General features: G+C 47.0%; 1 protein-coding gene across 1 annotated transcript in view; it reads right to left on the reverse strand.

Moving 5' to 3' along the window:
- The window catches only part of ptpn20 (protein tyrosine phosphatase non-receptor type 20), a 419828-nt gene that overhangs the window by 119535 nt on the left and 286531 nt on the right, over window positions 1–13762 (reverse strand). Inside the window, exon 31 of the mRNA XM_073025740.1 lies at window positions 990–1314. Within this exon, the coding sequence (XP_072881841.1) occupies window positions 990–1314 (325 nt within the window). The remainder of the gene's footprint in view (window positions 1–989; window positions 1315–13762) is intronic.

Raw genomic sequence — 13762 nt, forward strand, 5'->3', positions numbered from 1 at the left:
ACTTATTAAAGTTTCACTGGACAAACTTGCAGGCACCAAGTTGCTGCTCAATATTTTAACAAGACACTAACAACTAGTTGAGCTTAAGATCCACAGACCCAGAGCTTAACATCACAGGGTACAGTGATTTTGTTTTAAAAGAATAGCACATTTATGAGCAATTTAAAAACCTTTAGGACCTGAAAATATCTCTATTTCCCTCATATTAGGCTGAGTACAGTAAGCAGTTTTGGTTTCTCTCTCAGATTTCCAGCACCTGCAGAATTTTGCTTGCTTATCTCTTTAACTCAGCTGCAGAGAGTATTATGCAGTGAATCTCTTATCCGAAATACCTATACATCCCACACTGTGTAGCTGACTCGCGTTATCCAACAGTTCTGCAGCAAGTATTCACAATGCTGTCATTTCTACACTTCAGATTTTGCATGTGTCCTGCTCACTGAGGGTGTCACCAGCAGTCATCTCACATCATATTGTTGGTAACCCAGCTTTTTCTTAATGTGGTGCTGAACCGATATCACCTAAGGCAAAGCTAGATCTGCACACTTACTCCCTGTAATCCCTCTCCTTCTGGTAGCATTACACAACTCTTTACCAAAGTTATACAGAATTTATAAAAAAATATTTCACTGATCTCCTTAGGTAAAGGTTTTAATCACCTTCAGTGTTAATTATTTTATTTCTTTACAAACGGGATCGTTCTATTGTTACATGAAGCCATTCTCCACTGAGCATTCAGACATAATTCCAGTAATACTGACATTACAAAGGCTGAGCATTAACTCATATAATTTTAGCTTTTAAATCTTCTGAGAACATTTGTATCATGTCTGGTACAAGTGTTCAGTGGATTATTATCAAGTCTAGTCCATTCATTCCTGATGCAAAGACTTTCCGAAACACTAGTACACAAGCAGCAAGTGAGCTATAACGTGGTGAACAGTGTAAAACTTCTATTGTTTTACAGAACCACCTCATGCCACACTTACTAAATTTGGATCTTCATCATCATCATCTTCATTCCTCATTCCTGCTTCCACTTCATAATCTAACTCCTCGACGTCTTCCCATTCCACTTTATCACTTGCGTCTTTCTCTGTTACTCCCGATATCTCAGTGGAAGGCACCAAGACACAAAGTTTTGGGATAGAGGCATTAGGTGATTGGCTGTCTGGACTGTCACATATTGAGGAGGCTGAGGTCGAACTAATGGTCAGGTACTCTTCATCTACTGGTGTAGGCGACGATACTTCAGGCTTGTAGAAATAGTCTGGCAACCTGGGATCTCTTTCACCAGTCATGCTGCACCGAAAGCTGTGAATTATAATGATATGTCATTCAGGGTGTGAAACTCTGCAATGCTGAAGACCTAACAAGATTGGAAGAACAGCTTTTCACTGAGATTGTGTGTTATCAAGTGTGAGATTTCATTTAAATTAAATATTTGAAGTGATTACAAGACCAACAAAACATTTTGAAAATTAAGCTTATTTATGCACCTTGTTCAATGAAGTGAGAGGTAGTCAGAAAAACACAAGAATTAGAATCTTTGCAGATAAAGCCATCAATTAATTATAACATCAGTCATTCACATTGTTAGATAGGACACAGACTAGGTAGGTGTAAACGCCAGTTCCTTTACTAATGCTCTGACAGTGTGTCTCTGTTTCAGTTTAAACAAGAGATTATTCCATAATATTAACAATGACATTTTCATTGCCTGCAAGACTGACAAATAATATTAAATACACAAGCCCCAGGTAGCATTTAGTGCTGTCAGATCTCCAATGGGAATTGTCTGAATCCTCATCAACTTTGAGTTTCCTCTTGCAATGTTTTTGCTAAAATCTACATGGTACTGTAATTGAAGGGAGGTACAGTATTTGCGTTCTTTACCCAACACACCCCCTCCGAAACACCCATACGGTTGTCCTTCAGGCGAATGGCTGCTGAAAGGTTCTGTTGAAACTAAAACGAGGCTTTGGATGCAAGTTCAGTTCACGGGAAAGAAAATCAGGCGCCTTCTTCCCTCATTCATACTTGATTCAATTCGTATTCCTGTCTAATATTCAATATGGGTGGTACTGGTGCAGTGGAAGCTCCGGTCATAACCCAGCGGACAAATGATCAAAACCATCTCTCCCATCTGTATTGTTGTCAGTGAACAATTCTCCATTAGGGTGATACAGTAGAACTGCTCTGTCACAGCTCAACTCAGACTCAAACTTCCCTCCATGTGCTCTGGTTTCTCCCCACATCCCAAAGGTGTACAGGCTGCTAGGTTAATTGGCCATTGTAACAGCATGGATAACGCCTCTCGCCTCAACACTGAACTGATTACAATCTATGGACTCACTTTCAAGAACTCTATATCTCATGATTTCTCTCTCTCTCTTTCTTTCTTCTTTTTTTCTTTTTTAAATTTTTTTTGTATTGGCACGGTTTACCTTCTTTTGCACATTGGCAGTTTGTCAGTCTTTGCGTTGTTTTTCATTGATTTATTGAAAACTGCGAATGAAAATGAATCTCAGGGTAATACATGGTGACATATATGTACTTTGATAATAAATTTACTTGGAACTTTGACTTTTCTCCTGCAATCTTTATTTCCTGGGTGGTGGGGGTCCGTGGTGATGTTGCTTTCCTGCACCAAAGTTTCATGTAGATGTACTCAGTGGTGGGGAGGACTTTACCCATGATAAACTGGATAGAGAATGGAGTTAGCATTTCAGAAATAAGAACCTGATGAAGGTTTTGACTTGATGTTTCTTTGACCTGAGGTTTCATTTCTGCTTCTCTTCATCAAAACTGAGAAAGAGAGTAAAAAGCAAAGGACAATCTGTAGGTTCAGCAGCATCACTGAAGGTAAGGGGGTAGTCGATGGTTTGGGTTGAAATGCTGCATCAAGATTGATAGTGTGCAGGGGAGATAGTCAATGTAAAGAGGTGAGCGGGAGCTGGCAATTGGTAGGTGGGTCCAGGTGAGGAAGGATGGATGGGTAGATGGAGGAGGTGAGGGAGGGAAGGGTAGAGATATGGATGGAGGCTGTGAAGTGGTTAATGGAGATAACAAAAAGCTGCAGATAATGGAACATGATCAGAAAGGAAAGTGATGAGTGGAACCAGATAAAAAGTGATTCTCACAAACAAGAGAAAATCTGCTAATGCTGGAAATCCAAGCAACACACACAAAATGCTGGAGGGATAATGCATACATGGGAACAGTGTGAGAGGGGAAGTGGACTGGGGGTTCAGGTGGGTTGAGTATGTGAGTGATGGAACCACATGGGGAAAAGAGGAAAGAAACTGGTAATTGGGGGTTTGGAATGGGGAAGAAAGCAAACTGAGAGATCAAGTTAATTAAAAGTTATTTTCTATCTAAACAAACTTGTTCGTCTTACTGATTTCTGATACTAGATCTTTAAACTAAAAGGTAAGATTTTTTTCCTCTTTCCACAGATGCTGCCTGAGCTGTTATTTATTTTTCTGGCATTTTCTGTTATTATTTCAGATTTCTGAAATCTGCAGTTTTTTAAAATTTGTCTTATACACAGGGATCTGGCAGATTGTTCCATAGTTGGAGATTACAAGAATTTAAGACATAAATAATGACATAGAGGTGAGACAAACGAGCGGCATACAGCAAATGAAAGAGGGAGAAAAATGAGAAGAGAAATCAAGAAAAACATGTTATTAGAACATTCAATGAAAAGAAGATTTTGCAGAAGCGGTGCATATTGAAAAAGAACAGCATTATTCTTGCTATTATAAAATAATCTTATTTACAACACATAAAGAACATTTTGCTCTTTGCCAGGAAACTGTTAATTTCGTCAGTGAATTGCAAATGAAACTATTTTCGGAGCTGAAATGCCACTAATATTAACAACAATCTTGTCTACTGCTGCTCCAGCAGTGGTTACCAACCCAATACTGTGACAGGACACTGAGAAAAATGGTGCCACAGTGGTGTAGTGATTAGAGCAACTCTGTTGCAGCTCTGGAGTTCCCAGTTCATTTCCAGTGCCGCCTATAATGAGTTTGTATCTTTTCCCCATGAAACTGTGTGGATTTCCTCCGGGTGCTCCAATTTCCTCCCACAGTTCAAAGATGTACCGGTTAGTAGGTTAATAGTCATTGTAAATTGCCCTGCGATTAGGCTAGCGTTAAATAAGGTCCTGCATGGCCCCCCTCATTGGGCCAGAAGGGCCTGTTTTGTGCTGTATCTCTAAATAAAAAAGGCTTTCAAGCAACATGTGTTAAAATCCATCCATTATCAGAATTAACTTGGAAAGGGATTTTTTAACATAATATTAGATTTTTGTGGTGCTGGGAATGAGTTCATGATCTGGAGTGGGGATTGAATTGTTTACTATTGTGTCAGTGATGCCTAACCATGAGAGAGCCTTGATATTAATTCACACTGTGGGTTTGAAACTCATTATGTGAAGCAGATTGGAATAGCTATGACGGAAATTCCTCATAAGACTGGATGATCCAATTTTCTGTTGGATAATGAAATGCCATTGATTTGGGACACTGCATAATAATGAGACAACAGAATCTCTTCAAACCTCTGAGCACAGGGAAAATTGTTATGCAGCATAACGATGTGATAAAAGATGCTGATACTTTATGAATACAAAAGGGTCTTAAGAGAGCCTTTAGAAGGGTTTGCTTAATTTTAACAAATCCCACATGAGAAGCTTTCAGCATCTTCAGTTTTTTTTATACTGTATAAAAGACATTTAGACAGGTACATGTTAGGGAAGGTTTAGAGAGATTCAGCTCAAATATACACAGAACGTGGGCAACTAGATCTAGCTCAGGTAGGCAACTTGGTCAGCATTGATACTGGGTCAAAGGGCCTTCTCTGTGCCATTTAACTCTACATAAATTTATGAATTGTTTGGAGAAATATAGCTGATTGGGTGTCCATAACTTCTGGTGTGTATTTGCTTCAGGAGGAGTTGGTGCTATGCCACCCACTAACAGCTCCGATGGTTGGCCTCAAGGTCCAAGCAATGAGCAGAGACTCCGGCATGAAGTCAAGGGATCAAAGAAGACCAGGAAGCAACAGTGAGCTGCTAGAGTCAGGACTAAATGCTTTATCGTTAAAAGCATGAAGGGAAAGTAATCAATCTCCCGGCCTTCAAGTAGAATCTAACACGAGATTATATTAGATTACATTAATTTTATATGCCACATGTACATTGAAACATCAAAACACATAGGGAAGTGCGTCATTTGCGTCAAGATGGTGCCAGCGAACAATGCTACCTCAGGCGACATCTTCCAGCTAGTCCACAAAGCTGCTTCTTTTACTCCTTTCACATTTTTGTTTTCTTTTTGACTCTGGTACTGTCGGAGCCTGTGATCTACAGCTTGATGGTGTGTTTCAGGCAACTTGGTCAGCATTGATACTGGGTCAAAGGGCCAGATTGAGTGATCTGGCGCTTTGCTGTCTCCCAGAAGGTTTGAGGCCAAGAAGCTCAGAGACAGGGATCAAGCCCACGATCGACACCATTTCTCACGGATTAAATCGTTGAGGAAGATCGAAGCATTGAGGTGAGGGCGGAAGGTGTCAGTGCTGTCCACGGGCCTCTCACTCACTGCTGTCAGAGGAAGGTGTTGGCATATGACGGTCTCTCTCTCTCTCCCCCTCTCGTTCACTGCTCCCGAGGGAAGGTGTTGGCGTGTGACGGTCTCTCTCGCTCTCTCTCGGTCACTGCTCCCGAGGGAAGGTGTCGGCGTGTGACGGTCTCTCTCTCTCCCTCTCGCTTACTGCTCCCGAGGGAAGGTGTCGGCATGTGACGGTCTCTCTATCTCCCTCTCGCTTACTGCTCCCGAGGGAAGGTGTTGGCGTGTGACGGTCTCTCTCTTTCCCTCTCGGTCACTGCTCCCGAGGGAAGGTGTTGGCGTGTGACGGTCTCTCTCGCTCTCTCTCGGTCACTGCTCCCGAGGGAAGGTGTCGGCATGTGACGGTCTCTCTATCTCCCTCTCGCTTACTGCTCCCGAGGGAAGGTGTCGGCATGTGACGGTCTCTCTCTCTCCCTCTCGGTCACTGCTCCCGAGGGAAGGTGTCGGCGTGTGACGGTCTCTCTCTTTCCCTCTCGGTCACTGCTCCCGAGGGAAGGTGTTGGCGTGTGACGGTCTCTCTTCCTCTCGGTCACTGCTCCCGAGGGAAGGTGTTGGCGTGTGACGGTCTCTCTTCCTCTCGGTCACTGCTCCCGAGGGAAGGTGTTGGTGTGTGACGGTCTCTCTCCCTCTCGCTCACTGCTCCCGAGGGAAGGTGTCGGCGTGTGACGGTCTCTCTCCCTCTCGCTTACTGCTCCCGAGGGAAGGTGTTGGTGTGTGACGATCTCTCTCTCTCTCCCTCTCGGTCACTGCTCCCGAGGGAAGGTGTTGGTGTGTGACGGTCTCTCTCCCTCTCGCTTACTGCTCCCGAGGGAAGGTGTCGGCGTGTGACGATCTCTCTCTCTCTCCCTCTCGGTCACTGCTCCCAAGGGAAGGTGTCGGCGTGTGACGGTCACTCTCTCTCTCCCTCTCGGTCACTGCTCCCAAGGGAAGGTGTCGGCGTGTGACGGTCTCTCTCTCTCTCCCTCTCGGTCACTGCTCCCGAGGGAAGGTGTCGGCATGTGACGGTCTCTCTCTCTCCCTCTCGCTCACTGCTCCCGAGGGAAGGTGTTGGCGTGTGACGGTCTCTCTCTCTCTCCCTCTCGGTCACTGCTCCCGAGGGAAGGTGTCGGCGTGTGACGGTCTCTCTCTCTCTCTCTCTCACTCACTGCTCCCGAGGGAAGGTGTCGGCATGTGACGGTCTCTCTATCTCCCTCTCGCTTACTGCTCCCGAGGGAAGGTGTCGGCATGTGACGGTCTCTCTCCCTCTCGCTTACTGCTCCCGAGGGAAGGTGTCGGCATGTGACGGTCTCTCTCCCTCTCGCTCACTGCTCCCGAGGGAAGGTGTTGGCGTGTGACGGTCTCTCTCCCTCTCGGTCACTGCTCCCGAGGGAAGGTGTTGGTGTGTGACGGTCTCTCTCCCTCTCGCTCACTGCTCCCGAGGGAAGGTGTCGGCGTGTGACGGTCTCTCTATCTCTCTCCCTCTCACTCACTGCTCCCGAGGGAAGGTGTTGGTGTGTGACGGTCTCTCTCCCTCTCGCTTACTGCTCCCGAGGGAAGGTGTTGGCGTGTGACGGTCTCTCTCTTTCCCTCTCGGTCACTGCTCCCGAGGGAAGGTGTTGGCGTGTGACAGTCTCTCTTCCTCTCGGTCACTGCTCCCGAGGGAAGGTGTCGGCATGTGACGGTCTCTCTCTCTCTTTCCCTCTCGGTCACTGCTCCCGAGGGAAGGTGTTGGCGTGTGACGGTCTCTCTTCCTCTCGGTCACTGCTCCCGAGGGAAGGTGTCGGTGTGTGACGGTCTCTCTCTCTCTCCCTCTCGGTCACTGCTCCCGAGGGAAGGTGTCGGCGTGTGACGGTCTCTCTCTCTCTCCCTCTCGGTCACTGCTCCCGAGGGAAGGTGTCGGCGTGTGACGGTCTCTCTCTCTCTCCCTCTCGGTCACTGCTCCCAAGGGAAGGTGTCGGCGTGTGACGGTCTCTCTCTCTCTCCCTCTCGGTCACTGCTCCCGAGGGAAGGTGTCGGCATGTGACGGTCTCTCTCTCTCTCTCCCTCTCGGTCACTGCTCCCGAGGGAAGGTGTCGGCGTGTGACGGTCTCTCTCTCTCTCCCTCTCGGTCACTGCTCCCGAGGGAAGGTGTCGGCATGTGACGGTCTCTCTCTCTCTCCCTCTCGGTCACTGCTCCCAAGGGAAGGTGTCGGCATGTGACGGTCTCTCTCTCTCTCCCTCTCGCTCACTGCTCCCGAGGGAAGGTGTCGGCATGTGACGGTCTCTCTCTCTCTCCCTCTCGGTCACTGCTCCCGAGGGAAGGTGTCGGCGTGTGACGGTCTCTCTCTCTCTTTCCCTCTCGGTCACTGCTCCCGAGGGAAGGTGTCGGCGTGTGACGGTCTCTCTCTCTCTCCCTCTCACTCACTGCTCCCGAGGGAAGGTGTCGGCATGTGACGGTCTCTCTATCTCCCTCTCGCTTACTGCTCCCGAGGGAAGGTGTCGGCATGTGACGGTCTCTCTCTCTCCCTCTCGGTCACTGCTCCCGAGGGAAGGTGTCGGCGTGTGACGGTCTCTCTCTTTCCCTCTCGGTCACTGCTCCCGAGGGAAGGTGTTGGCGTGTGACGGTCTCTCTTCCTCTCGGTCACTGCTCCCGAGGGAAGGTGTTGGCGTGTGACGGTCTCTCTTCCTCTCGGTCACTGCTCCCGAGGGAAGGTGTTGGTGTGTGACGGTCTCTCTCCCTCTCGCTCACTGCTCCCGAGGGAAGGTGTCGGCGTGTGACGGTCTCTCTCCCTCTCGCTTACTGCTCCCGAGGGAAGGTGTTGGTGTGTGACGATCTCTCTCTCTCTCCCTCTCGGTCACTGCTCCCGAGGGAAGGTGTTGGTGTGTGACGGTCTCTCTCCCTCTCGCTTACTGCTCCCGAGGGAAGGTGTCGGCGTGTGACGATCTCTCTCTCTCTCCCTCTCGGTCACTGCTCCCAAGGGAAGGTGTCGGCGTGTGACGGTCTCTCTCTCTCTCCCTCTCGGTCACTGCTCCCAAGGGAAGGTGTCGGCGTGTGACGGTCTCTCTCTCTCTCCCTCTCGGTCACTGCTCCCGAGGGAAGGTGTCGGCGTGTGACGGTCTCTCTCTCTCTCTCTCTCACTCACTGCTCCCGAGGGAAGGTGTCGGCATGTGACGGTCTCTCTATCTCCCTCTCGCTTACTGCTCCCGAGGGAAGGTGTCGGCATGTGACGGTCTCTCTCCCTCTCGCTTACTGCTCCCGAGGGAAGGTGTCGGCATGTGACGGTCTCTCTCCCTCTCGCTCACTGCTCCCGAGGGAAGGTGTTGGCGTGTGACGGTCTCTCTCCCTCTCGGTCACTGCTCCCGAGGGAAGGTGTTGGTGTGTGACGGTCTCTCTCCCTCTCGCTCACTGCTCCCGAGGGAAGGTGTCGGCGTGTGACGGTCTCTCTATCTCTCTCCCTCTCACTCACTGCTCCCGAGGGAAGGTGTTGGTGTGTGACGGTCTCTCTCCCTCTCGCTTACTGCTCCCGAGGGAAGGTGTTGGCGTGTGACGGTCTCTCTCTTTCCCTCTCGGTCACTGCTCCCGAGGGAAGGTGTTGGCGTGTGACGGTCTCTCTTCCTCTCGGTCACTGCTCCCGAGGGAAGGTGTCGGCATGTGACGGTCTCTCTCTCTCTTTCCCTCTCGGTCACTGCTCCCGAGGGAAGGTGTTGGCGTGTGACGGTCTCTCTTCCTCTCGGTCACTGCTCCCGAGGGAAGGTGTCGGTGTGTGACGGTCTCTCTCTCTCTCCCTCTCGGTCACTGCTCCCGAGGGAAGGTGTCGGCGTGTGACGGTCTCTCTCTCTCTCCCTCTCGGTCACTGCTCCCGAGGGAAGGTGTCGGCGTGTGACGGTCTCTCTCTCTCTCCCTCTCGGTCACTGCTCCCAAGGGAAGGTGTCGGCGTGTGACGGTCTCTCTCTCTCTCTCCCTCTCGGTCACTGCTCCCGAGGGAAGGTGTCGGCATGTGACGGTCTCTCTCTCTCTCTCCCTCTCGGTCACTGCTCCCGAGGGAAGGTGTCGGCGTGTGACGGTCTCTCTCTCTCTCCCTCTCGGTCACTGCTCCCGAGGGAAGGTGTCGGCATGTGACGGTCTCTCTCTCTCTCCCTCTCGGTCACTGCTCCCAAGGGAAGGTGTCGGCATGTGACGGTCTCTCTCTCTCTCCCTCTCGCTCACTGCTCCCGAGGGAAGGTGTCGGCATGTGACGGTCTCTCTCTCTCTCCCTCTCGGTCACTGCTCCCGAGGGAAGGTGTCGGCGTGTGACGGTCTCTCTCTCTCTTTCCCTCTCGGTCACTGCTCCCGAGGGAAGGTGTCGGCGTGTGACGGTCTCTCTCTCTCTCCCTCTCGCTCACTGCTCCCGAGGGAAGGTGTCGGCGTGTGATGGTCTCTCTCTCTCTCCCTCTCGCTTACTGCTCCCGAGGGAAGGTGTCGGCGTGTGACGGTCTCTCTCTCTCTCCCTCTCGCTCACTGCTCCCGAGGGAAGGTGTCGGCATGTGACTGTCTCTCTCTCTCCCTCTCGCTCACTGCTCCCGAGGGAAGGTGTCGGCATGTGACGGTCTCTCTCTCTCTCCCTCTCGCTCACTGCTCCCGAGGGAAGGCCACTGCGCTTGAATGGTCTCTCTCTTCTTCGATGCTGTCAGAGGATGGTACTGAAGTTCTGGCTCTGCAGTTTATGGATTGGATTGTAGTTTGATTGGACTCTTTCCATCTTGTGTTTTTATATTCTGTATTTTCCCTCATTATTTCTTGTTGTCATTTGTGTGTTTGTTTGCGCCTGGGGAAGGGTTTGATATTCGCATTGCAATTTGAACAATTTGTGTGTGTGTGATGTTCTTGTTGCTGTTTGTTTTTTTTGCAGATGGGGGTGGGTTGATGTTTTTCTATGAACGGCTCCCAGGGTTATCTTTGTTTCCTAGCTGTCTGGAAAGGATGAATTTCAGAGTTGTAGGTCACACACACAGTACTTTGATAATAAATGCACTTTGAACTTTGAGATCAAATCAAAAAGGATTGTGCAGGACAGGCTGCAAGTGTTGTGCTGCGCCGGGTGCAAACATAGTATGCCCACAACTCACCGACCCTAACTTTGGAATGTGGGAGGAAACAGGAGCATCTGGAGGAAATCTACATGGTCACAGAGAAAACGTACAAACTCCTTACAGACAGCGGCATGAATCGAATCCCAGCTGGAGATCAGCGGTGCGGTTCAGCATCACGCTAACCTCACAGGAGAGGGTAATTTCTAGTTCTAGGCCTCTCAATCAGAGCAAACATTCTTCCTACATCTACTGAGCTGTGATCTCAAACGTTTTGTATGTACTAATGCAGGCAACTCTTATTTTTTTAAATGTGGTCCTAGGGAGAATGTATAAACTCCTTGCATGAATCGAAACCTGACTGGTGATCACTGCTGCTGTAACACTGTTATGCTACCACGCTACCCATTTCATTTTCACTCACATTCTCATTGTGCCAGAACTGAATTACTGCCCAAGTATTAAAGTTGGTGGGATTACAGTGTCTGCTTGTGATCTGATTAACCAGGAATACCTCTAGGACAGACCAGACCACATACAGCTGTTTTAAAACAGTTAAGTATACTGGAAGCAAACAAATGCTTCACCTATCCAATAAGACTGACACAATCTGTATTATCTAAGCAATTAAGTTCTGCGGAGGCAAATTATACAATTACCTCTCACTTAGTTTCTTGATTCGGTTTTCCTTGGTGTTTCTGGAAAAGCATGCAGGCAAATAGGACTGGCTTATTGGGTATCATGGTTGGCATGGATGATTTGGGCTGCTGCATTGCTCTATAACTTTTATGAGAATGGCAGGCTTGAAAATTTCTTTTCATGCTAAAAGCAGTGTAGATAAATATCATGTAAATAACCATTTGTGATGATTCTATGCTATACACTCTGCGAGGATCAAGTCTTGGCCCATTGCTGTTTGCACTCTACTGCTGTCATTAGGTCAGATTATTTCAAAACACAAGGTGAATTACCACAGTTATGCAGATGACACACAACTGTATTTGTCTATTACACCAGATGACCTTGAGGCTCAAACCTATGGTCTTGTGTCTTACTAGCATTACAGAATGGATGAGTTTGAATTTCATTAAACTAAATAAGCGAGAAAAAAAGAAATTTTGGTTATCGGTAGCAAGAAAAAAGTGAATCATAGAAACAAACTCGATCATCTGGCCTTACAAAATCAAGCCAGAAATAAAGAATTTAGACATTATTATTGACTCAGAGCTAAATCAACCATACTACTGGACTGCATTCTTTCATTTAAGAAATATTGCAAGAGTTCAATTTCTTATAATGTGTCAAGATGCAGAAAAATTGAAACACACTTTTAATTTTAGCTGATTAGACTGCTGTAATGCACTCTTTTCAGGCTGACTAAGAAAGATATAAATCAGCTGCAGCTTGCTAAAAATTCAGCAGCAAGAATCTTAACCCAAAAAAGAAAATCTGAGCACATTTCACCAGTTTTGCTATCATTACACTGGCTGATTGTGTCTTTTAGGATCAGTTTTAAAATACTCTTAATCATCCTTCACTACAGGAAGGATGTGGAAGCCATAGAAATGGTGCAGAGGAGATTTACAAGGATGTTGCCTGGATTGGGGAGCATGCCTTATGAGATTAGGTTGAATGAACTCAGCCTTTTATCCTTGGAGCGACGGAGGATGAGAGGTGACCTGATAGAGGTGCATAAGATGACGAGAGGCATTGATCGTGTGGATAGTCAGAGGCTTTTTCCCAGGGCTGAAATGGTTGCCACAAGAGGACACAGGTTTAATGTGGTGGGGAGTAGGTACAGAGGAGATGTCTGGGGAAAGTTTTTTACTCAGAGAGCGGTGAGTGCGTGGAATGGGCTGCCGGCAACGGTGGTGGAGGCGAATATGATAGAGTCTTTTAAGAGACTTTTGGATAGGTACATGGAGCTTAGAAAAATAGAAGGCTATGGGTAAGCTTAGTAATTTCTAAGGTAAGGACATGTTTGGCACAACTTTGTGGGCCAATGGGCCTGTATTGTGCTGTAGGTTTTCTATGTTTTTATATATGAGGCTCTAAATAATCTAGCTCTTCCGTATATTTTGGAGTGTATATCTCCTTACATCCCTAATTATTATCATCTCAGATCAGTGAATACTGGTTTGCTTAATGTTTCGAGAGCCAAGCATATAAGAACTGGTGATGAGTCCCTTTGCTCTTACGGACCAAAAATCTGGAAAATTCTGCCAAATGAAATATACCAGGCTAGTAATGCGGAATATTTCAAAACACTTCTAAAAACCTACTTTTTTTAACTTGGCCTACTTATAGGATTACTTAGTGCCTGTTGATGTTGATTACATTTATATAATTTGATGTATTTGATTGTATTTTATTTTATATAATGGTTGTCTTTATTTATGATTTTTAATTTTGTCTCGTATTTTTGACTATATTGATTTATCTTTACAATCTATGTAAAGGACTTTGAGTCTGCATCTTACTGTATGAAATGAGTTATATAAATAAAATTATTATTTAGTATTATTACACTCAGTAGCCACTTTATTCAGGACACCTGTACACCTGCTCATTAATGCAAATAAATAATTAGCCATTCATCTGGCAGCAACTTAATGCATAAAAGCATGCCGATGTGGTCAAAAGGTTCAGTTACTGTTCAGACCAAACAGCAGAGTGGGAAAGAAATGTGATATAAATTACTTTGATCATGGAATGATTATTGATGCTAGAATGATTATTGGTTTGGGTATCTCAGAAACTGCTGATCTCCTGGGATTTTCACGCACAATAGTCTCTGGAATTTACAGATAATGGTGCACAAAACAAGAGGGAAAAAGATCAAGTTCTGTGGCTGAAAACGCCTTGATAATGAGAGAGGTCGGAGGAGAGTGACCAGTCTGGATCAAGCTGACAGGAAGGTGACAGTAACACAAATAGTTACGCATTTTGTGCAGAAGAGCATTTCTGAATACACAAAATGGCTGCCTTGAAGTGGATGGGCTGCAGCAACAGACCATGAACACACTCAGTGGCCACTTTACTAGATATTGGAGGTACCAAAGAAAGTGGTTACTGAGTGTAGTTCATTAAAGTAAGCA

Source organism: Hemitrygon akajei, chromosome 21 (genome assembly GCF_048418815.1).
Source record: "Hemitrygon akajei chromosome 21, sHemAka1.3, whole genome shotgun sequence".
In the NCBI taxonomy this organism is placed as follows: Eukaryota; Metazoa; Chordata; class Chondrichthyes; order Myliobatiformes; family Dasyatidae; genus Hemitrygon; species Hemitrygon akajei.